The following is a 25,226-nucleotide window of genomic DNA, read 5'->3' as shown; positions in this document are numbered from 1 at the left end:
ATCTAGTTCCAAAATATTTTCATCACCCCAAAAGGAAAGCCATCCCCATTAAGCAGTCACTCTCGATCCCTCCTCTTCCCAGCCACTGGCAACCACCAAACAGCCTGTAAGGATTTGTCTATTCTGGATGCTTCTTATAATAGAATCATACAATATGTAATATTTGTGCTCTGTTTCTTTCATTTAACACAATGTTTTTGAGGTTCATCCATGTGGTAGTATGTGTCAGTACTTCATTCTTTTTATAGCTGAATAACATTCCAATAAATAGATATAGTACATTTTGTATATACAATCAATAGTTAATGAACATTTGTGTTGTTTCCACCTTTTATCTACTGTGACAACTGCTAAGAATATGTGAGTAGAAGTTTTTTGTTTTGAACACCTGTTTTCAATTATGTTAAGCATATACATACTGGAATTGCTAGATCATATTTAATTCTATTTTAGCCTATTGATATGCATCTAAAATATTTTCCACAGTAGCTGCACAATTTTATATTCACAAAAATAATATATTCAAACACTTGATATTTTCTGTGTTTAAAAATTGTAGCCATCATAGGTGTTGTGTAGAGGCACCACATTATGGTTTGGATTTGCATTCCTCTAAGGATTAATTATGTTAATCATTACTTGTGCTTGTGGGCCATTGTACATCACTTTTAGAGAAATATTTATTCATGCTCTTTGTTAAATTTTTTATTTGGGTCATTTGTATTTACGTGGTTGAGTTGTAAGAGTTCTTTATATGTTCTAGAAGCAAAATCTTTATGAGATAAAAGATTTGAAAATATTATCTCCCATTTTCTGCTTTGTCTTTTCACCATCCTGATAGTGCCCTTCATGCAAAAAAAGTTTGTTGATTCTGACAAAATCCTATTTATCTATGCTTTCTTCTGTTGCTTGTGCTTTTGATGCTATATCTTAGAATCCATTGCCAAATCCAAGGTCATGAAGATTTACCCTATGTTTTCTTCCAAGAGTTTTATAATTTTAGCTTTATCATTAAATATCTGATCCATGTAGGTTAAGTTTATTGAATGGTATGAGATAAGTATCCACCCTCATTATTTTCCATGTGGATATCCAGTTTTACCTGCACCATTTGTTGAAGATACTATTCTTTCCCCATTGAAGTGTCATGGCACACTGGCTTGACCAAGCAACTAGACAGCATAACCTAGACAAGCTGACACATGAAATGAGCCATCACAAGGAATATTCACACAAGCCCAAGGTTTCAAATTCCCCAGAATATCCCCTTGGTTCATATGTGATAATAATTCTACATGAGTTACCATTAAAAGTTGATTCTCTGTTCCAATACTTGTTGTTGCTGTATGAGGGTCTCCTGGTAGATTCCTCCATGCCCACTGTACAGGTCATGGCACTGGAAGGGGATACAGTGCTGTCTGGAAAAAAAGTGACTGTGCTCTCTTACCTACTTTTCTGGGGTTTCATTTAACCTTCATTTTAGACTGGTAATTCATCATTTCCTTGTGCATACTGGTTTAAAGATTTTTCAGTCTAGTTTTAAAATTGTTCTCACTATAAAGGCTGATATTAAAAAGGCCATTTTTACAAATGGACTGCCCCCCCCTTTAGAGATCTTTCTTCCACTCTTGGATGAAGGACCCATGGCCTTTTGTTCCACTTACATTGGGCACTGATCAAGTTTCTTTGCTAATTGCTCTATATATTTTCACCAATGGAAAACAAGATTTTATGGTAATTTTCTTATAATAGTCAGATTCTCTGTCTTCATAGACTCTGGGCCAAAATAACTGAGATTTATCCCACATTCTTCCAGACAAAAGATCAGAGAGAATAAGCAATTAGAAGCCATGGGACTGAACAGGGGTATGTGAGCACGTATTGGATATGAGAACCATCTGCTTAATGGGGAAGGGTCTTCCTGTACCTGGGAATTCTGGAGATCTTGGAAAGTGCACTCTGAGTAGAAAGAATCTCAGGTGTCCTAAGGTTTCGGAGCTCATGGAGTGATCAGCAATATCCAGGCCAGGTGAGGACGTCTAGGTCACCAGTTAAGGGGCACCTGGGTCTCCAGGCAGGTCATAATGCTCGTCTTCCACCCTCCTCGGCATTCCCACCCAACAGGGGTGGCGATAAGCTTTGCTTCTGGACACAAACTGATTCTCTGGGCTTTGGGAACCCAGTAAGAAAAGAGGTTGTTTAAATTGACCCAAAAAATGTACCAAGTCAAGGGCATTAGGCCCTCTGGTTTTAATAGCACGGAGCACAGTGGAAGCCCAAACCTGAAATGCTGTTGTTCAGGATGGGAGAGTCATGGGTTCATCAGGGGAGATGAGGGCAGATCCTTATCTCGCTTCCCTGTGGGATGGGAGCCCTTGGTGTCACCATGCTGTCATCACTTATGTGATCGTAATAATCATCCTTGTCACAGGCTGGAGTCCAGTGGTGGTCATGGAGGGTGTGTTAGCAAACCCATAACAGGAGAACTGTGTTGAACCACTGGAGGTCAGTCACTGCTGTCCTTGGTCACAAACTAAAGGACTCAGCCTAGGATCACTCAGTACTGGTTTCCCTGGTAACCATCACTGTTTTGGCTGCTATTAGTGTAAGAAAAGTTGGCCTCAGCACCTGGAGACTTCTCAAGAGCTTTATTTAGTACAGTTACTTCAAGAAAATATTGAGGGGCAGAACAAGATGGTGGCATAGAGAGTATACATACTAGCAAATAATCAGGAACAGCTAGTAAATAATCTGGAACAACTGCTGGGCGACATCCATGAATGAATACACATTGTACACCAGCCTGGATTCAGTGGAACAGCTCAGATTGGAGCACAGAACCATAAGTAAAGCTCCAGAAATCCAGAGCTGGTACCCCTACCCCCTTGGACAGGGGAGGCCAAGCTGAAACACTGCCTTGTGGAAAAAAGAAACAGGTTACAGGGAAAGTAACTCAACCAAACTCCAATTGTGTTTTAATTAACAATTTTGGACTACTGAATACAAGCTACAAGAACAGATAATTGTAGAGAGCAGGAAGGGAAGCAAGTTCCTTCCAGCAGGGATGAGGCAGGGCTGATGGCAAATGTGTATACACACACACACACACACACACACACACACACACACACACACTGACATAAATAAATAAAAACAGACTTTTGGAAACAGCTGAGCTCAGAGTACTGGAAGACTGCTGTGTCCCAAGAAAAGGGGCACAGAGAATTGGATACCAACTCCAGAAGACTGGTGAAACTGAGGGGCTGGGGAGTGGCTCTGAAAAGGGGCTTTTGCTCTTTTTCCATTTTTTTCTCTCATCCTTAGCAGCCCATTAGAGAAAGCCTCAGAAATGTTCAATTCCATGATGACCCAGGCAAGGGTGGAATTAACAGAACCAGAAAGACAAAGGAGGAATTCAAGTGTAGAAGATACCTCCCTAGTGATGTATCTTTCTTAAGAAAAGACAGATGTGACTGGATCAAGTGGCTACCATCTCTGAGAATTCAGGCCTGGGGAAAAAAAAACAAACCAGAAACAACTTAAGCTTGGTTTCTGACAGCTTCAGCCCCTCACCAGGTCAGGATCCATTGTGAATTAAAGGGATCATACCTCTTTACACCAGTGGGGAACTGAGGGCTGACAAGCACCAACTTCAGGGTTGGATAGGGAAAGCACAGAGTCTAGAGGCCTCAGAGAAATTCTGTCAATCTTCTAAGACTCACCCTCAGGGAAATCTAATACTGAATACAGCCCTTCCTGAGACCTGAGCCCCTCTAATCTGGGAAAATCTGATTGGGGCATCCAAGGAAACCAGATGCCTAGACAACAGAAAATAAAAAATCACAAATGGAAAAATGAAGATATGGCCCAGTAAAAGGAACAAACTTACACTTCAACTGAGATAAAGCAATTGAAACAACTAATTATTAATCAAACAAATCTCCTAAATCAATTAAAAAATCAATCCAAAAATCAGTTCAATGAGTTGAGGGAAGAAATGGCAAAAGAGATGAATATAAAGAAGACATTGTGCAAATACAAGGAAGAAATTGAAAGTCTGAAAAAATTGGCAGAACTTATGAGAATGAAAAACAGCACAAAAGATGAAGAATACAATGGTGACATACAGCAGGAGATTTAAAAAGGCAGAAGAAAAGATTCATGAACTGGAGAACAGGACATCTGAAACCCTACAAACCAAAGAACAGATGGGGAAAATAATGGAGAAATATGAGTGATGTCTCAGGAAACCAGGTGACAACATGAAGTGGATAAATATGCATGTAATGGGTGCCTATAAGGGGAAGAGAAAAGGGGCAGAGGCAATAATCAAGGAAATAGTCACTGTAAATTTCCCATCTCTTATGAAAGACATAAAATTAGAGATCTGAGAAGCACAGCAAACTCCAAACAGAATAGATCCAAATAGACATACACCAAGACACTTAATAATCAGATTATCAAATGTCAAGGACAAAGAGAGAATTCTGGAAGCAGCAAGAGAAAAATGATCCATGACATACAAGGGAAGATCAATAAGACTATGTGCAGATTTCTCAGTACAAACCATGGAGATGAGAAGGCAGTGATATGATATATTTAAGATATTGTAAGAGAAAAACCACCAACCAAGAATTTTATATCTGGCAAAACTGTCCTTTAAATATGAGAGTGAGTTTAAAATATTCTCAGACAGACAGACAGTAAGAGTTTGTGAACAAGATGACTGCTTGTGCTGGTTTGAATGTATTATGTCCCCCAGAAAAAGCCATATTCTTTGATGCAATCTTGTGGGGCAGACATATTAGTGGGGATTAAGTTGGGATGTTGGGATTAGGTTGTTTGCATGGAAATGCACCCCACACAACTGTATGTGATAACTCTGATGAGATAATTTCCATGGAGGCATGGCCCCACCCATTCAGGGTGGGCCTTGATCATTGGAGCCATATAAATGAGCTGACAAACAGAAGGAACTCAGTGCAGCTGAGAATGACAGTTTGAAGAGGAGCTAGAGCCAAGAGGGACACTTTGAAGAAAGCACAGGAGCTGCAGATGAGAGACATTTTGAAGATGGCCATTGAAATCAGACTCTTGCTCCAGAGAAGCTAAGAGAGGACAAATACCCTAAGTGAAACTAAGAGTGACATTTTTGAGGAGCTGCAGCCTAAAGAGGAATGTCCTGGGAGAAAGCCATTTTGAAACCAGAACTTTGAAGCAGACACCAGCCACATGCCTTCCCAGCTAACAGGTTTTCCGGACACCATTTGCCATCCTCCAGTGAAGGTACCCAATTGCTGATGTGTTACCTTGGACACTTTATGGCCTTAAGACTGTAACTGTGTAACCAAATAAACCCCCTTTTATAAAAGCCAATCCATTTCTGGTGTTTTGCATCCCAGCAGCATTAGCAAACTAGAGCACTGCTCTACCAGAAATACTAAAGGGAGCACTACAGATAGGAAAAGGCAGGAGAGAGAGGTTTGGAGCACAATGTTGGGAGATGGTAGCACAACAATGTAAGAATACTGAACAAAGATAACTGTGTGGTTGAAAAAGAAAGGTTAGGGGCATTGTCTTAGTTTGTTAATGCTGGAGAATGCAAAACACCAGAGATGGATAGGCTTTTATAAAACGGGGGTTTATTTCACTACACAGTTACAGTCTTAAGGCCACAAAGCGTCCAACGTAACACTTCAGCAATCGGGTACCTTCACCGGAGGATGGCCAATGGTGTCCGGAAAACCATTGTTAGCTGGGAAGGCAGCTGGCATCTGCTCCAAAGCTCCGGCCTCAAAATGGCTTTCTCCCAGGACGTTCCTCTCTAGCAAGCTTGATTCTCTTCAAAACATCACTCCCAGCTGCACTCCGTTCCTCTCCTTGAGCCAGCTCATTTATATGGCTCCACTGATCAAGGCCCACCCCGAATGGGTGGGGCCACACCTCCATGGGAGTATCCCACCAGAGTCACCTCCACAGCTGGGTGGGGCACATCTCCATGCAAACAACCTAATCCAAACATTCCAACTTAATCCCCACTATTCTGTCTGCCCCACAAGATTGCACCAAAGAATATGGCTTTTTCTGGGGGACGTAATACATTCAAACCAGCACAGGCGTGTAGGACACCAGAGAGAAAGCAGAAGATAAAGACTGGGACTGTGTGGCTTAGTGAAACCTAGAGTGCTCAATGATTGTGATAAAATGTACAAATATATTTTTGCATGAGGGAGAACAAATGAATGTCAACTTTGCAATGTGTTTAAAAGGAGGTGGTATTGGGGGAAAAATATAATCAATGCAAACTAGAATCCATAGTAAGAAGTAACATTGAATATGGTTTCTTTAGTTGTTAACAAAGGCAATACACCAAAGCTAAATGCCTATAAGAGGGGGACATAAAGGAGAGATATGGGATTCTTGGCATTAGTGTGGTCTGACTTTCTTATGGCATTTTATTTTAGTTTTACCTTTTATTTTGTGGCTTTTTGGTTGACATTTTTTTATCATTTTCCTTTTGTCTTTTAACTTTTTCTGCCTCTTGCTCTTTCTTTTTGGCTGTATTTTATCGTAATTTTACTTTTGCTTTTATCCTATTATTCTTGTTTCAATTTTCTCTCTGAATAATTAATATATGTAATGCTAACTGTGGTGATGAATGTACAACTATATAATGATACTGTAAGCAACTGATTGTACACTGTGGATGACTGTATGGTATTTGAATATATCCCTATAAAATTGCACAGAAAAGATAAAACAGAGAGACAAAGTGTTGGAGAGAACTTGGAGAGAGAGACGTATGTATTCTCTCTTGGTGGCTGTGCCAGTTTGAATGTATTGTGTCCCCCAAAATGCCATTTTCTTTGATGTGGTCTTGTGTGGGCAGATGTATCAGTGTTGATTAGATTGTAATTCCTTGTTTCCATGCAGATGCAACCCACCCAACTGTGGGTGATGACTTTAATTGGATAATTTCCATGGAGGTGTGACCCCACGCATTCAGGGTGGGCCTGAATTAGTTCACTGGACCCTTATATAAGCTCAGACAGGAGCGAGCTTGCTACAGCCAAAAGAGCCACTTTCAAGGATGCACAGAATCTGAGAGAGGACCTGAAGCTTACAGAGACATTTTGGAGACAGCCTTTGAAAGCAGACTTTTGCTCCAGAGAAGCTAAGAGAGGACAAACATGCCAAGAACTGTGAGTGACATTTTGGAGAAAAGCTGAAGCCTAGAGAGGAACATCCTGGGAGAAAGCCATTTTGAAACCAGAACTCTGGACCAGGCACCAGCTACATGCCTTCCCAGCTAACAGAGATTTTTCAGACAGCATTGGCCATCCTTCAGTGAAGGTACCTTGGACACCTTATCTTGGACACTTTTTGGTCATAAGACTGTAACTTTGTAACCAAATAAACCCCCTTTATAAAAGCCAATCCATTCCTGGTGTTTTGCATCCCAGCAGCATTAGCAAAGTAGAAGAATGGGGGAGTAGAATGGTGTAGCTTTTCTGGAGGACAATGTGGTGGTTCCACAAGAAGCTAGGTATGTGGGTGTCACAAGGTCCTGCAAACCCACTATGGGCTATATACTTGGAAGATCTGAGAGCAGGGACATGAAAGGACTTTTGTACACTGGTGTTTATGGAGACAGTATTCACAATTTACAATGGATGGAAGTCATCTAAGGGTATATTGACTGATGAACAAAATGGTGAACTGTGATGTATGCATACCATAGAATACTGAGGGGCTACAAGAAGTAATGAAGCTGTGAGACAAACAACTAGGTGAATGGATCTTGAGTACAGCATTTTGAGTGAAGCACACCAGAACTGAGAGGACAAACATTATAATGCCTCACTAATATGGACTAACAATGTGTAAACTCTGAGAACTGAATCATAGGGCAGAGCTTAATAGGGGAATGCTCACTGTAATGGCCCCTAGATTGTAAGCTCTTACAGCAGTCACACCTATTCCTGAGTTGTAATGGTTATCTCTAAATCCTGAGATGCTGAGCTCTTTGTGTATAACCTGGTTGATCTCTGGAACTTTGGGTATCTGTGTGACATCTGAGACTTGGAGGTAGAGTTTGGCAGCTATGAGTATCAGTACTACCCCAAAGGTAACTGTTGAAAGAGCTGAAAAAGAATTCAGACTTCAATTAGAGATAGAAACAAAATGGATATGATTAGGACTAAGGCAAATCAGGCCCAAGGGTAAAGGATGATACTGACTGGGTTTTAAAACTACAACTTTTGTGTGAGACCAAGGGAGGAGATGTTTATTTGGTGCAGGATCTGTATTTTCTGTAGCACAGTAGATAATTTAACCTGTATGATCATTTAGTTTGAAAATGAAAGGAGCAGGGAGCAGTGAATGGGAAGGGAGATTTGATGAGTTAGTGCAGGGTGGGGTGAAATCCCAACATATCCCAGAGTGATGTAGGCAGAGAGTATAAGTGTATTTGTGACACTCCCCCCCCAAGGAGCTGGGGTGAAACGCAGAGGTGTTGCACTTCCCCACCTGAGCTCTTGCTGACTTTCCCACAAACATTGAGGACTGCCATTTTCCCCTGTAAGGCTAGCTGCTGCTGCAAGGGAGAAGCTAAGCCCACTTATAATTGTACCTAGGAGTGCACCCCCAGAAAGCCTGTTGCTCAGATGTGGATCCCCCTCTCACTAAGCCCGCTCAGCAGGTGAACTCACTGCCTTCCCCCATACATGGGATGTCACCCTTAGGGGTGTGAATCCCCCATGCAATGTGGGAAATTCCTCCTGGAGATGAGCCTAGACCCAGTACTGTGGGATTGAGAGGATCTTCTTGAGCAAAAGGGGGAAGAGAGATGAAAGAACATAAGATTCCAGTGGCTGAGAGATTTCAAATGAAGTTGAGAGGTCACCTTGGAGGGTATTCTTATGCACTCTATACTTCTCACCTTTTAGTCTTTAGTGTGGTGAAACGGCTAAAAAGAAATGCCTGAAGCTGTCAAACTGCAACCCAGTGACCTTGATTCTTGAAAACATTTATATAACTATGTAGATGGCACATGTGACTGTGTGACTGTGAAAACCTTGTGGCTCACACTCCCTTTATCCAGCTTATGGACAGATGGGTGGAAAATGGGGACAAAATTTAGATGAAGAATAGGATGAGATGGTGGGGATGGAAAGAGGGGTCATTTGTTGGCTTTTATTTCTATCTTGGAGTAAGGAAACTTTCAAAAATTGATTCTGGCAATGAACACACAACAGTATGATGGTGCTGTGAATAAATGATTTTACACTGTGGATGACTGTAGGGTGTGTGAATATATCTCAATAAACTGTATTAAAAAGTAAATGAACAATGGAAGAGGAGGGGAATGGGATGTTTGGATGTTCTTTTTAATTTTAATTTTATTTTTTGAGTAATGAAAATATTCAAAATTTGTGGTGATGAAAACACAACTATATGATGATACTGTGAACACTGATTGTACACTTTGTAAGGTATGTGAATATATCTCAATAAAATTGCATTAAAAATGCAGCGGAGAGAGAACAAGCATCGATCACCCACACTCCCCTCTGAGAGGCCCTGCAGCCCCTTGGGGACCCTCCCCCTCCCCACCATGGTTGCCTACAAGACTTGCTCATGGGGATGCCAGGGCCCCCTCCCTGCCTCCTCCTCCCAGCCCCCTTCAGCCAGCAGCAGCACTACTGTCTTTAAACAGGAGGAACTGGGAGGATGCCTGGAGTCTGCAGCACCCCTGCCCCTTTGCTTTTTCTTTCTTTCCTTGCTTTGGGATCTAGCTGCTGGAGCCCAGAGAGGTTCTGAGAAAACAGCAAAGCACAGGAGTGCAGGCTTCCACGGCCGTTGTGTAAACAGAACTGGAGGCACGACATCTCCATGTACCCGGGCAGTCATCACATGCCCCCTTGTGCTTTGGCTGCACTTTTGAGTTTCCTGCCCTCTGTGCACCCATTCTGGACTTTGGTAGAGCTGTTCCTTGTGGGCAATCTGCAGACTTCCTAGCCCTGATGTGCTCACCCTGTTGGAGTGGAGGGTGGATGAGAGAAACATTGTGGCACAGGGGGTGGGGGGATGGGATTCCCTGGCACTTTGCTGCCCACTTGGCCCTGAGATGGGGAGAAGGGCATAACCCAGATGTAAGGCCCAGCAGTGGTTGCCAGGAACACAGCCCTGATCGGCCTGAGGATGGAGCCACAAAGGGGAGGTGCTGCAGCACTGAACAGAGGTCGGTGAAGGGAGCTAAGAGAAAGTGCAGCATCCTCAGGCACAGAGAGGGATCCTGCACAATGGGAGGTGGGGCTTATGGACTCTAAAACCATATAGGAAGAAATACAGAGAAAGTGACTAAAAATCAGCCCATAAGCAAACTCCTCTTGTATAGTCCCATGGCCAGGAAATGGTTATTATGAAAACACTGACTTCTACGGGGGTCCAGCCTCAATCCCTTCTCACAGGCCTTTTCTGATCCTGAAAATCACTTCCTTTTCAAGAAAACTCTCTGTGGCAAGAGTTCCAATTGTCTTTTTTGCAGCCTGAGGTAATAGCTGGGCTGCTGGCCCCTTTCCCCGACCTTTCCCTAAGGCCTCACTTTAGCACGGTGACCAGGCTGCTCCCTTGCCCGGTGGTGCTAGTGCCTCCCAGAGCTGCTGCTAGGCCCGGTGCACAGCCCGGCCCCCTGCTGCCAAGATGGCACATGTGTGCACCTCACAGGCCCTGCTTGCAGTCAGCAGCCACGGGGTTAGCACAGGGGTTGTTTCTTGAGACTGGTAGTTTACTCTCTGGATGTGTATGCACACTGCAAATGAGACTAGCTTCCCTGATTTTTTTTGTCCTTTCCCTTACACAATTATAGCTGAAAGAAATCTTGGAAGTTTTGGCAATCTCACTTAACCACTGCCTTCCTCCACTGGAAATGCCTTGACATCCTGCCTCCTTGAGACCCAGCCCCTCCCCAGTCCCTCTCCCCCACCCCTGAGAGCAAACTAGACATTCTGAAAATTCTGTGTCTGAGCTGGATGCTGTGCACTGATAAACTAGCCTGTATCTGTGGTATTCACACATCCTAACTGCCCCCACACTTTCATCCTAACCTCTCAGCTTTTCTTTCTTAACCTGAGGACTGAGCTGCTCTGTATTCTTTTAGTTTAATTTTTCTGCATGTGTGGTTTTTAAAATCATTTTCTTAAGGGAAATTATAGCCTCATTTTTCTTTCATCTTCTCCTTCTTCATGAATAAAAGGAGCAGTAATGGTTTTCCTTTCACTATGCATGACTTTCTTTCCACATTTCTCCAGAGAAATAAATAAGGTTGGCATTATTAAAAAAAAAAAAAAAATAAAGCAATGGAGATGGATCCATGCTACAGTACAGATGAACCTCAAAAACTATCTACAGATAAATGACACAAAAGAAGCCAGTCACAAATGATCACATATTATGTACATGCATTTATAAGAAATGTCCACATGGGTAAATTTCTATAGATGGAAAGTAGAATATTGGTTACCTAGGAATAGGAGGAGGGAGGCAAGAGAATGAGTTCAAATGGGGATGGACTGTCTTTGTTGGGTGATCAAAAGGTTCCAAAATTATATTATGTGGATGATTGCAAAAAAAAAACACATAGATGTGCTAAGATCTATTGAATTTTGCACTTTAAATTGGTGAAATTTACAGTATGAGAATCACAGCTCAATGGAGCTTTTTTTTTTTTTTAATATGAAGGAAAAATGAAGGCTCACCATGAGGTCTGGGCTTATAGAAAAAGTAAACATATTTCTAGCTACCTAAATATATGGTTCAATCTGTCTTTTAATTTTGAACAAAATATTTAAACAGAGTTGGACATTCCCTTGCCAAAAATGATTTTATATAGATAAAATGTTGTGCTTTAGACAATTTCTGTAATGCCCTGAAAACCTATTGGGTTCCAAAGTATTTAGTTGGATTTATGTCTTGTAGTTAAGAATAATTTTATTTAGGGAAATCAGTTTTAATACAAATCAATAAGAAAAAACACTAAAACCCCACTGGGAGAAACACATGGGTAAAAGACATAAATAGGCATTACACGGAAGAAGAAATATGTAACAGTGATAAAAGCATAAAAATGTTATTTGCCTTCATTAGTAATTAGGAAACTTAAAAGTAAATGACAAGAAGATTGCAGTATATACAGTAGATTGGACAAAACAAGAAGTTTGACAATACCAAATGCTAGTGAAGTGTGGGGACAAAATAATGAGAAGCAGCCATTGTGACTGACCCTGTAATTTTGCCCTCTGCTCTGACCTTCAGGTCAAGGGATGCTGACACTTAGGGACACTGGAGTCACCCTCCACTGGTGTTTGTCACCGGCTCTCAGAGGGGAGACCAGCCTCAGGGGGCAGGGGCAGGTTTTTGTCTCAGTTCCCCTTGTGTCTGGAGCACTGTGGCACCACTGATGCTTTTGTCATACGTTGAACAGTAATAGACAGCCTCATCCTCAGGCTGGAGCCCCGTGATGCTCAAGGAGGCTGTGGTACCTGATTTGGAGCCAGAGAATCGAGCTGGGATCCCTGAAGGCCGAGTAGTTCCAAGCATCACAGTTTTGGGGGCACCCCCAGGGAGCTGCTGGTACCAGCCTACAGCATAAGTTCCAACATTGTTGCTGTTTCCCCTGCAGGTGAGGGTGACCTCCTGGCCAACAGACCCTGACACCGAGGCTTCCTGGGTCAGCCCCGACTGTGCCCAGGACCCTGGAAGAGAGGAGGGGGAGACACAGGGTGAGTCTGGGGCTATTGCCCACAGCACATTCCCTAATGAAGGGTGAAATGTGACACCGGGTGTCCCCCCACAGCCCCCTCTCCTGCTTTCCACAGCTGGTCACCTGGGCAGAGAGTGAGGAGGGTGAGGAGGAGAGGGGTCCAGGCCATGGTGGAGACACCCCCAGAGCTCTGCTTCCTCAGCCCCACAACTGACAAGAACTGCCCAAAGTCTCTCTTATCCTGTTCCCTCACATGGGAGGGAGAGATGAACCCTTCATGCAAATTATTTCTCCTCCCCCAGGTGTCCCTGGGCCTGAATTTGGTGCAAGCTGAGCCTGGGGTGTAGCTGTGGGAGCCTCTCCTGAGCCTGGTGAGGTCACAGCTGCTGGGCCCCAGGGAGCACAGAGCACAGGGCACCACACAGGGCACCAGGGCCTGGTTCCCCAGCTGAGGTCCCTCCATAGACCCACAGGGGACAGAACTCCAGTGTCCCCTGCTGAGAGTCCAAGTTCCTTCATGACATGGTTGAAGTTCCTAGAGCTGACTAGAGAGAGAGAAAGTCTTCAGACACCCCACCAACATCCCACCCCATCCTCACAAATTGGGGGCAAGTGCATCATTCAGGGGCCCCCTTATTAGGCTGCAGTGTGTTTGCCATAATTTATTCTGGGCCTCTTCAGGAATAAGATATTCTCTCTCACCTTTACCCCATGTATTCTGTTTCTCAGGGGGCACAGGAGACTGGGTCCTGCCCCAGTGAACAGAATTAGCAGGAACAAAGCCTCAGAGCCTCTACTGTTGGAGTCCATGGAAACAGGCTCCTCTCTCATCACACACCAGGTCCCAACACAGCAGAGTCACCCTTCATGGTCCTCTTCAGCCTTGATGGGACAATGGTCCATCATAAAAGGACACAGGGATTTGAGTCCAGAAAGACAAGCATTCTTAAGAACAGAGAGCTCTGCTTCTCCTGTGCTTTGCCCTAAGTGACATGATCACCTCCACTGACCACCCAGAGAGCAGCCAGGATCACACAGCTCTAGGAAGGGTCCCCATGGGTGGGTGGGTCCTCCCCAGAAGATAGAGCATGAGCCTCCAGATGGGATTGAAAGTCTGGGGAGTGGCAGAGGCATTGAATTTGCAAAGAGAGAGGGAGATCAAGATGTTGACACAGAAGGTCCCAGATTTCCTACCTAAGCCCTTTACTCCCATCTCAAATTTTTTAAATAATTCTAAGGAGGCTACTTTTTCTCTTATTATGTGTCAAGCACTGTTCTACTTTCTCTCCCTCTCTCTTTCTCTCTCTCTCCTAGCTACCTCTCTCCTCTGCAAATCACAAGTTAGTTACCCTCCTATTGGGAGGTTTCTTTCCTGCAACTTCTCACTCACCCTCAGCAACACACCCACCAGGGCACCTTCCCCACATGGGGGCCACTGCTTCACTCCTGAGTTCTCCTTTCAAAGCTCCTGTTCAGTACCTGGTACCAACAGCAGAGACAGAGCCATGGAGAGAGAGTTGACAGAGGTTTGTTTTAATTAGGTAGAGATTTATACTGACTTTCAGATGAAAATCTACCATTTGATCCAATCCCAGAGGAAATCCCCAGCTAGGACAGCACTATAGTGCCCCCTGCTGGGTGTGGGCACCCACTCCCTGAGACCCAGGAGCAGTGAGCACCAGGGAGCCCTGTGGTTGAGGGTTCTGGGAAATGGGGAATCTGTGTAAGCTCAAGGCATTACCCAAGCATGTCTAAATTAACAGGGCTCAATCTTTAAACTCCCCCTAGCTGATGTTATGAGGGAGGTGTTAGGCTTTGTTAAGTGGGTCTTAGCTTGTTTCAAGATAGTGAATGAGCCTGACACTGCTGGTCAGATGACCACAGAGAGCAGCAGCCTTCCACATACATGTGAGAAAAATTATCTCTTGCTGGCTGTTGGGTGGGGGTGGGAGTCCAGTATCTAGAATCTTCAAAAACACTGAGCAGTAGGGAACACTCAGGTTTTGCTTAGTATCAAATGAATTTAATGTGCCTGGAGCTCAGCAAATGGCCTTAGGACCCATAATCTCAAGTCCTGCACTGACCCTTGCATGCAGGGAGGCAGCTGGGGTCTCCAAGTCCTGGAGCTGTTCTGAGTCTGAGGAGAATCTTAGGAGACATGGGAGAGGGTTTCCTGGCTTCTGCGGACCCAGCATATCTCACAGGTTTTCCAGGGTCAATGACAGGGAGTTAGTCTGAGTCAGCACAGGCTGGGACAGGGAACCTGGAAATGCAGACACATGGGTGCTGGGGCAGGGAACAGGGGTTAGGACTTGAACATATCTTTCTGGACATCATGATTCAGCCTATAACGTGCAGCCATCTCACTTCTTCTTAACCTATTTTGTGAACTATGCACCATGAATTAATATACTCCAGTCTTCACATCAAAAATGGCAGGCATGTCCCCAACCTCACCAAACTGCCCGCCAATTCTGGGAGAGTAGATCCACCATCAGGATTACACCTGGGGTTGCTGTCAGCTCTGGGTTCCCCCAAGGGAGGAAGCACCAGCTGTAACTTCTCTTGCCGGCCAGTGAACATGGGCCTGAGACCATTCAATTGAAACCACTTGGGTGTCCTTCAGGGCCCCATGAAGACCCACAGCTCTCCCTGGTGGCTCCTGTGGGTCAATGGCTCAGGCTCCCAGCTACTCCTTAAACAATTAAGTACTGATTCACATTTTATTCACATTTCCTGTTTTTCACAGGCCATCCCACATTCATTGCTTGCCTCTCATTTGTCTCTTCCTTTTTGTACTTATTTTTCAAATTATTGTGGAAAATCTGTCTCAGTGTCTGCATTCCAATTTCCATGTTCCCTGGTCTTCACCTCAGGGTCCCCAATGACTAAAGAAATTATACCCATGTCCACCTGACTCTGTTTAAGTTATTTACTTTGAACCTCAAATTGAGTAGAGAGCTAGTTTAAGGCAATAATTATTTTAATAATTTTCTTCAGGGACTTTTAAATAGAAAACATTTGACCAAACACATGTGACCAAAGCCTAAGTATTGCAGGTTTTCCCACCAGATCTGACCATGGAGCCCAGATGCGAGGCTCTGGGGGATGAGGCAGGGATGGGGAATACAGGAGCATTTTCAAGCTGACAAATACTGAGCATCTCTGCCATGATATAGCATCTCCTAGCACTGCTCCTTGGTGGTGACCCCAGAGCTTATGATGAGGCTTTGCAACAGCTCAATGTCCCCAAGGATTGTGGGCTTGTGTGGCGGGGTGTTTGGGAGTGGGGTGACATTTTGGTTTGGGAATGAGAGGCTGTTTGGTCTTTTGATCATAGTGCCAGGGTCAGCATGCCCATGGGCTATGTCAGGGTCCATCTACAGAGTAAAAGATTAAAAAATTAATCCTTGAAAGAATTCATGAAGCTTTAAGCACTTTTGAGAAATTTTAACTTAAATATGAAACAGGAAATGGCTTATGGAATATGCCCCTTTATTATAATTTTATTATAACTTATAATTATCATTTGCTTTTAATTTCTAACATGGCTTTGCAGTAGAAGAAAGAAGACTTCAAAATATTTTACATTCTTTCTTTGAACCAAACATCTCATTTTAGGAGTTATATGAACACAGGCAGTTTCTGAGAAAATGAACAACATACAGCCTGTAATTCAGAAAAAAACATAAAATCCTACAAAAACATATGACAAAGTGATCATCTTAATTAGTGAAGATTCTTAGAAAGATGCAGAGATGTTGACTGTGAATTACAAGATGAGAAAAAGGAAATGTACACATATTTTTTGCTCAGTCTGAACCTTGTTCCTTCTGCCCTCCAAAAATCAGAGCACACAGGAACAAAGAAATAGTAAAAATCCTGGAACCATATAGGTTGTCAGAAGATGTCCAATAGATATCTCTGAACAGGCCAATTATGTGTGGTGTTTATATCAAACAATGTTTTATGTTGACCATTTATTCATTTGTTTTAATGAAACCACCCTTCCTTTTATGTTACTTAACTTAACATGGAAGGCTGGAAGAGCCCATAAGAGCAGTTTACTAAGAGAAAAACTGTTCCTGATAACTTACAAGTACCTGGTGCCCTAAGCTCTGCTTTCTAATCCTAACCCTTGACTTCCTTCCCACCCCCAGGGACAGGGGTGGGGCTCCTACAGCTGCCTGCCTTGGTGCTGGGCCCTCCCTCTGCTGGGGGAGCCCTCACTCCCTCCTCACCTGGTGCATGTCCATACCTAGGTGACCCCTTTCTTCATTTCCCCAGTCAAGGAGAGTTGCTTTCACACATCTTTTTTGAGCCTATTTGTTTCATTTTACACCCAATGTCTTCAAGTGTTATCTTTTTGACAGAAGGGACTCCACTTCAGTACATTGTATTTACATCCTCCCAGACCAATGCAGTACATGGGGGTTAATCAACAAATTTTTCTGGTAAAATTAATCAATAAATGGATGCATGGATGGATGGACAGAAGTTTGAACCTGATACATGATATTTTAAAAGGAAAATTTTAGATACAATGATTAATTTCCCTTTATTTGTTGATTAAATAATTTCAAGACATGAGTTTCATAGGAGATAAGGAGGCAGAACTGAAAAAGTTAAGAAAATATTTTAAAAAATCTAATAATTCCCAAGGCACCTTAAAATTTTGAAAATTGCAGACCACAGTATTTAAATTTTCATCCACTGTGTCCCTCCTTATTTCAACTGTATCCACAGCACTCTTTACCTCCTAACACAATACATAATTTAGGTTCCTGTTGTGTGTCTCCCCTTTGGAATGTATTCTCCTTGAGGAGAAGGCTATGTCTCTCCCCCCAGTCTCTAGAACAAGCCCTAACTCACAGTGGGATCAAAACATTAATGTTAACCTTAACAATGAATGAAGATAGTACAAGAGACATCAGAAGTAAGGATGAGGAATGAAGTTACAGATTTATCATATCAGGTAGGAAGGGCAAAAAATAAAAAAGGAATGAAGGAAGGAAGGTAAGAAGAGAGGAAGAAATAGAGGAAGAAAGACAGACTAGTTCATATCACTCCAAAACTAAAATAATAAAATATAACTAGGAAGGAAGATGCTGTGAGCCCTGGAAGGGTGAAATAAAAAGAACTGAGAGCTTGCTAAGTGAAGCACTTATTTTATTTGGGGAAGATGAAGATAGTGATAGAATCAAATTGCAAATTAAAACTTCAATGAGCAAACAACACTAGAATGGCTAAAATTTTAAAGTCTTGCAGTGCTGACAAGAATGCAGGCAACCAGAACTCCCACATATAGCTGGTAAGGGTGCAAAATGGGAGGCACACTTTGGAAAACAGTTTGGCTGTTTATTAAAAAGTTAAACTTACCCCCACTATATAAACTATTATCCTACCCCTAGGTATTTACCCTAGAGTAATAAAGACATATGCACCACAGCTTATCTATAATAGCCAAAACCTAGAAACCACTCAAATGCTCACACATCATTGTGAATGGATAAACAACCTGTGGGACAACCACATAATTGAATTCTGTACTGGAAAAGATTTTGAAATTTTCTAACAAGATGGATGAAACTCAAAAGCATATGTTAAGAAGCCAGACACAAAGGGGTACAAACTGTATGATTCTATTTATATGACAGTCTAGGAAAGGCAAACCTATAGCAAGAAAAAACAGATTGAAGTTTGGCAGGGCTGAGGGGAGTTGACTGATTGCCATGGGGCACCAGGACACTTTTTGGGGTGAGGCAAATGTCCTATATCATGACTGTGGTGGTGGATATTTAACCAGACATATTTATTAAACTCACTGAAGTGAGTTTCACTGATCATCCCCTGCCACCACCAACCTCCCATTTTTTTAACTTATCTAACTGAATCCAAACCTCCACAGGCTGGATGGTTCTCAAACCATTATCCTATGTAAAAGAATTGTAAGTGCCTTTCTTCCTAAGATAAACAAGCAGGGAAACTCCAGTTCCTGCCATGGCTCATATTTGATGTGCCACATAAGGCACCGCAAGGCTGATGCATCTGCTGAAGGAGACACCTGACCACAGGACTGGGAGGCCCTCATGAGGGAGGTCATGACCCTGCCCTTTGACCCTGATCAGGAGAGGTTCCTGGATGGCCCATTGAGGTGCTCCATGTGCACTGGTGCCTCAGTCTCCCTCTCCATGATGAAGCTGGCCCTGGGGATCTTAGTCACCATCTGTATTAGTTATCCATTGCTGCATAACAAATGGCCCCAAATAGAAAATTTAAAACAACACATTTATGATCACAGCATTTCCATGTGTCAGGAATCAAGGGATGTGTAAGCTGGGTGTCTCTGGCTCCAGGGTTCTCATTGAGCTTTGAGTGAGATGTCAGCCAGGGCTACACATATACATGAAGGCTTGGCTGGGGGTTGGGGGGCGGTGGTTAGGTCTCCAAGCTCACTTGCATGGCTAAGGACAGGCCTTGGTTCCTCACCTTGTGGCTTCTACACAGGGTAGTCAGGACACAGCAACTAGGGACCCCCAGGGCAAGAGATGGAAAAGGAAACAAAACAGAGCCCCAAGACAGGCCTCAGTCTTTTCATAACATAGTCTCAGAATTGACTTGCCATCACTCCTGCCAAATTCTGTATGTAAGAAGGCAGCCATTCAGGACAGCCCACACTCAAGGAAGAGGATTACACAGAGGTGAGCACTGGGAGGTGGGGTTCATTGGGGGAGATGTCAGAGGCTTCCTGCCACACTCTGCCTCTGTCCCCCAAATTTCACATCCTACTAACATTCCAGACACATTTCCTAGGCCTTGTGTTCTGCTTTGCACACAAGAATAGGGAGGTACCCAGAAGCCAAGGGCCCAGGTTGATCCAGGGGTTTGTGTCTGATTTCCACACCATTTGTCACTGTGGAAATGGTTCCTGTACCAAAGAGCACAGTAATACTCAACCTCATCCTTGGGCTGGGCCCCCATGATGTGAGGGCAGCTTTGTCCCTAACCAGAGAGCACAAGAATCAGAGAGGGACCTCTGGGTTCCTATTGCTCATGCCCCACCAGACCCTGGAGAGCCTGGTAGGGATTCTGTGGGACCCAGCAGGCATGGTTACTGGTGGTGACAGCCCCAGCACTGGAACCACAGGTGAGTGTAACTGTCCCTCCAGGGGATATGGACTGCGAAGTTTCCTGAGTCACCACAGCCTGGGAAATGGCTCCTGAAAACAGGTGATAAACCCCATGGACTGGAGGGGTGAGGGGGCAGGTGGGTTCTGTGCTGACTGTCCTCACCCCACACCCAGAGAGTCTCTCCTGACCTGTGTGGTGAGCCAGAAAGGTGAGAAAGAGAGAGGTCCAGGCCACGGTGAAGACACCCCCATGACTCTGCTTTCCAAGACAACTACCCCAGAGTCAGCTTCCCCAGGTCTCATACAAACCTCATCCCTTCGCAGGGTGGGGAATTTATGCAAATGAGCTACCTCCCTCGAGAACTCAGTAACTTGCCAGTTCACAGTTTACAGTGCGGTTTCCCATCAGTGACCAAAGGGTAATGGGCCCCAGACCATCTCCCAGCTGTGCTCGCTTTCCCTGGGCCTGGCCCACAGCGCCATCTGGTGGCCATGGGGGGAACAGCACTGAGGGAAGGACGCCCTCAGGCAGGTCTTTCCTTAAAGTCTTCCTCATCTGCTCCTCAGACCTTCAGTTTGTGGCTCCCTTAATAGGTCACATCCAGACCCTCCCATGCTCCAGGCAGGAAACCGGGTGGAAAAATGTTGGGAAGGGGGCTTGAGTGCTTCACTGTCTCCCTCTGTCAAACCCCCACCACCACCATCTCATGTGAGGAGACCTGGGGCTGCCCTGGTGCCATAACTCAGGTTCCCAGGATCCCAGCTAATCACACACCTGTCTAGGCACCTGGACACTGACTGCACAAGAGTCAGAGGCTTGGTCTCTCCCAGCACACAGTGGAACACCATAATTAACTTTTAAATTGAGATAGAATTCATGTACCATAAAATACACCCTTTCTTGATTGTCACTACATTTGTAAGATGCAGTCAATCACCTCTCTAATTCCAGAACATAATGACCCATTAGCTGTCATTTCTAGTCCCACTTCTCTGCACAGGCAACCCCTTATCTAATTTCTGTCTTGATAGGTTTGTCTTTATGGAACCAGAAAATATGGGGCTTTTGTGTATGGTTTCTTTCTGTGATAATAATTTTTCAAGATTCATTTACAATGGAACATTTATCAGTAAACTATTCCATTTTATGTCCAAATAATCTCCTGTATGGATATACCAACATTGCTAACCATTTATCATTTGAAGGACACATGGATATTTTGCACAATAGGGCTCTTATAAACGATGCTGCTAGGAACACTCTTGTGCATGGTTTTTGTGTGGTCACTTGTTTTCAATTCTCTTTAGGTTATACCTTTGAGTGGAACGGCAGGGTCATATGGTACCTCCACAGTTAAGTTTTTGAGGAAGAGGGAAACTTCTTCCAAGCAATGACAACATTTTACATTGTCATCATCAATGCATGAGCACTCCAATTTACTCATAAATTGGGTACAGGTAACCAGAAACACTTACATCTCTTTTGGTCTAGAGCTTATGATGTGAAGTGGTATCTCATTGTGGGTTTGGCTTGAATTTCCCTAATGACAAATGGACTTGAGCATCTTTTCAAGTGTTTATTGTGAAGACATGTGCTCTTTGTGCCCCCACTACCATTCCTTAGAGGCCAACAGAGGCCTTTGTCCCCCTTATAAGTCCCTCCATGCCCTGAGGGGTGGGTGTCTCCATATAAATCCATCATGCGGCTGGTTCTATCTAAGGCCCCCAAGTAATGAGTAGATAATAAACTCCAGTGTGTCCACTAGGTCAACCCTCTCAGCCAGGCAGCAGCATAGGTCAAGCAGATGATTCGGGGATCAGATTAGCTCTGTTAATAATTCCACTTAATCAGGGTTCTGCATGTAGAAAATTAGGCCCTGGGATTGGGAGAGTCCAGTCCATTGCCTTCCCTGCAGGCTGGAATGTGTTACTGAGCAAGAGCTCACTGCCAACAGGCACAGGGACCACTACTGTGACATTGGGATTTTTAGAAAAGAAGAGTTTTATCATGAGGTCAACCAGCAAAGAGGAGTGAAGGCTCAAATCTGTCTCCCCCATCTGAGAATTTCTAGGAGTCTTATGGGATGGGAACAAAGGGAGATGAGGACAGTGATGGGGATACAGGTTGGAACATTCTGACTGTTCATAGAAAAGATTGTTCATATAACTCTTTATGTATGGTAGCGATGTGCCTGTGGATGGGATCTTCCTTGTTGAAGGACCCTGCACATTTTATATATGCTTCTGTTGACTCCTCATCCTTGTAATCTTGGTACTGTGGGATGTGATTTATGTTCCTGGTGTCTGAATTCATTGAAGAAACAAGAGTCAGTGTTTTCTGTGCATGCTCAGGTTATATAACCTGCAGTTAATCAAGCTCAGAAGGAAAGGCTACAGGAACAGAAGACATCCCACAACCAGTACTGCCTGCCCATGGTTTCAGATGGAGGCAGCAGAACCGTGGTTATGGGGTTGTCACATCTCAGGAAGCAGAGGACAGGGGTGACCACACAGTCTCTGATCTTCCTGCTGCCCCCACACCTCACAGCCATGCCCCACAGTGCCCTACAGACACTGGATGGCTCTTCAGGGTGGTCAGGAGAGTCTACTTTTCCCTTGGAAAGGTGCTAATAGCTGGGGTTTGAGAGACCTGGGAAATAGGTGCAGCCATGAGAGTTCATAGGCAACAGAATATGCAGCAGAAGGAGCACAAAGTCCTGTTGTGAAAGATGTATCCAAGAACAGAAATCACATCCCACAGTACAAAGATTACAAGGATGAGGAGTCAACAGAAGCATATAAAACATGCAGGGTCCTTCAACAAGGAAGATCCCATCCACAGGCACATCACCACCATACATAAATGATACCATCAAAAATCAACATCTTTGGAGTCAAAGTTAATTAATCAAAAGGAAAAATAAAAAAAAATTAACATCTTTGCTGGCAGGAATATGCAACATTGCAGCCAATTTTGAAGAGTCTTTCAGGTCCTGAACATGTTAAACATAGTTACCATATGATCCCACAATCCCTCAGTTAGTATCAACCCAAGAGAAAAGAAAGTATGTTTATACAACACCTGTATGAGAAAATTCATAGCAGCATTATGCATACTAGCCAATAGATGGAAGCACCCAAAATGTTCATCAGCTAATGAATGAATCAACAAAACTGGCCTATCCATACAATGGAGTATGAGGAAAGTAGTTAATATGGAAAATTTGTGTTGTATAGACATTGAAACCATAAAAGAAAATATGGTATGAGTTTTCATACATGATGAAATATCTCAAAGAAGCAATCTTCATGGAGACAGTTGATGGTTCATAGGATACTAGGGGCTGGGCTGGGAGCATGTCAGAAGAGGGAGTTATAGCCTCATGGGTGAGTAGTTTCTGTTTGAGGGATGAAAAAGCAGGGGTAACAGATGCTGGTTATGGTAGCACAATATTGAGAATATAATCTTCTGAATTATACACCTGAATGTGGTTAAAGTGGGGCAATTTGTACTGTATATTTGTTCCTACAATAAATAATTCAATGAAGAAAATAATTAAACAAATAAAAACTGAAGAGGAAAGAAAAATCTCCCAGGCATAAGAATTCCAAATAATTCATGAAGCTGCAGCTCCTTCTGGAAGCAGCAGCATAACTGTGGGCTGTGCACTGTGACTTCCTCCCAAATTGTTTCAGGAGGAAAACATCAAGACACATTCCAATAGTGGGGCAGCCTGTAAAATATCTGGCCTGTACTCCTCAGAATTTCCAGGTCATCAAAACCAAGGAAAATCTGAGAAAATGACACAGGCCAGAGGAGCCTAGAGACAGGTGGATGCAATGCCATGCACTGTTTGCTATGGGATCCTGGCACAGGAAAAAAGACATTATGGACAAACTAGAAACATCTGAATAATATGGACTTCAGTTAGTAATTTCCCAACATTGTCTCATTAATGATAACAAATGTACCAATTAACATTAGATGTTAGTTGTAGGAAAACTGGGTTCAGATTATATGGAAACTCTGTACTATCTTGTCAATTTTTTGTAAATCCTAAACTGTACTAAAAATGAAATACATTAAAAATTCATGGAATATTGGTCCATGCTACCTTATAGATGAACCTCATGAATATTATGTAAAGAAATTATTTGAGAAAAGCTCAGGTAAACTAAACACTGTCAAAATAAACATTTTAATTTGGTGAACACTATGGCATTAAAATCAATCTCAATAAAGCTACTTTTAGAAATGAGAAGGAAAATAAAGGATCATTCTTTGATATGGATTTTAAAAGCATAAACATGTATCCAGATACCTAAACATACGGTTTAATTTGTCATGTTACTTTGTGCTGAACATTTAACCAGAAACGAGCATTCTCTTGTTGAAGACCATTTTAAATAGGTAAAACGGTGTTTTAGACGAGTCATATAATTTACTGAAACCCTGTTGGGTTCCAAAGTCTATTACTGTTGGTTTTCTGTATTTAAGAGTAATTTCACTTTGGAAAATCAATAGGAAATGACAAACAACCCAAAGGGGAGGAAAACATGGGCAAGAGATTTGAGCAGACATTTCACAATAGTCAAAACATATAACAGTAATAACAAAAAAAGATGTTCACCCTTATTAGTAATGAGGGAAATGAAAGTTTAGACAACAGTGACATCATTTCATGTCTAATAGATTAGCATAAAATAAGAAATACAACACTACCAAATGATGGTAAGCATGTGCAGGCTGAGGATGGTGGGGCCGTGGGACCCTCTCCTGGCATCTTGGGAGGTCACAGCTGCCGGCCCCAGGGAACATGGAGAGAGGGCCCCAGGCAAGTTGCCATGACTGGTCCACCTCTGAGATATCCCCACAGACCCCCAGGGGTCAGGCCCCCATTTCCCTCTGCTGTCTCAGAGTCCAGGTTCATGCTACACTGGGATGAACATCCTGGAGTGACGAGAGAGAAGAAACTCTGGACTTACCCCACCTTGCACTGACCTCGTCCTCACATAGGGAGTGTGGGTGTGGGGTGCACATCACCTAGGGGCTCCTTACTGGCTTCTGTGTGGTGACAACTCCCTTCTTACTTCGAAGGAGAGGACCCCTCAGCATTAAGACATTCTATTCCTCTTACTGCCCTTTTATACTGTCATCAGGGAGGGGGCAGAGGTGACTGACCCCTCAGAAGAAATTTTTCCGGTATCCAGGGAGAAGCACAGAGAACAGAACAAATCTGCCACCACTTCAACTTGGGAGGGGCCTCGGGTAACAGACTCCTCTGTTCCATCACACAGCATGTCCCACCATGACAGACCCCACCTCCATGACC

The 25,226-nt window shown here is 43.4% G+C and overlaps 1 gene segment (V, D, J or C); it reads right to left on the bottom strand.

Moving 5' to 3' along the window:
- Nucleotides 1-12,381: 12,381 nt before the first annotated feature.
- Nucleotides 12,382-13,004, bottom strand: LOC119525033. The segment is given in 2 exon segments: nucleotides 12,382-12,755; nucleotides 12,887-13,004. Coding segments are annotated over 2 exon segments (405 nt in total).
- Nucleotides 13,005-25,226: the final 12,222 nt, after the last annotated feature.

Source organism: Choloepus didactylus, assembly GCF_015220235.1.
Source record: "Choloepus didactylus isolate mChoDid1 chromosome 23 unlocalized genomic scaffold, mChoDid1.pri SUPER_23_unloc3, whole genome shotgun sequence".
NCBI classification, from domain to species: domain Eukaryota; kingdom Metazoa; phylum Chordata; class Mammalia; order Pilosa; family Megalonychidae; genus Choloepus; species Choloepus didactylus.
Note: the sequence above shows the minus strand (reverse complement) of the source record. Positions and strands in the feature narration are given on the sequence as shown.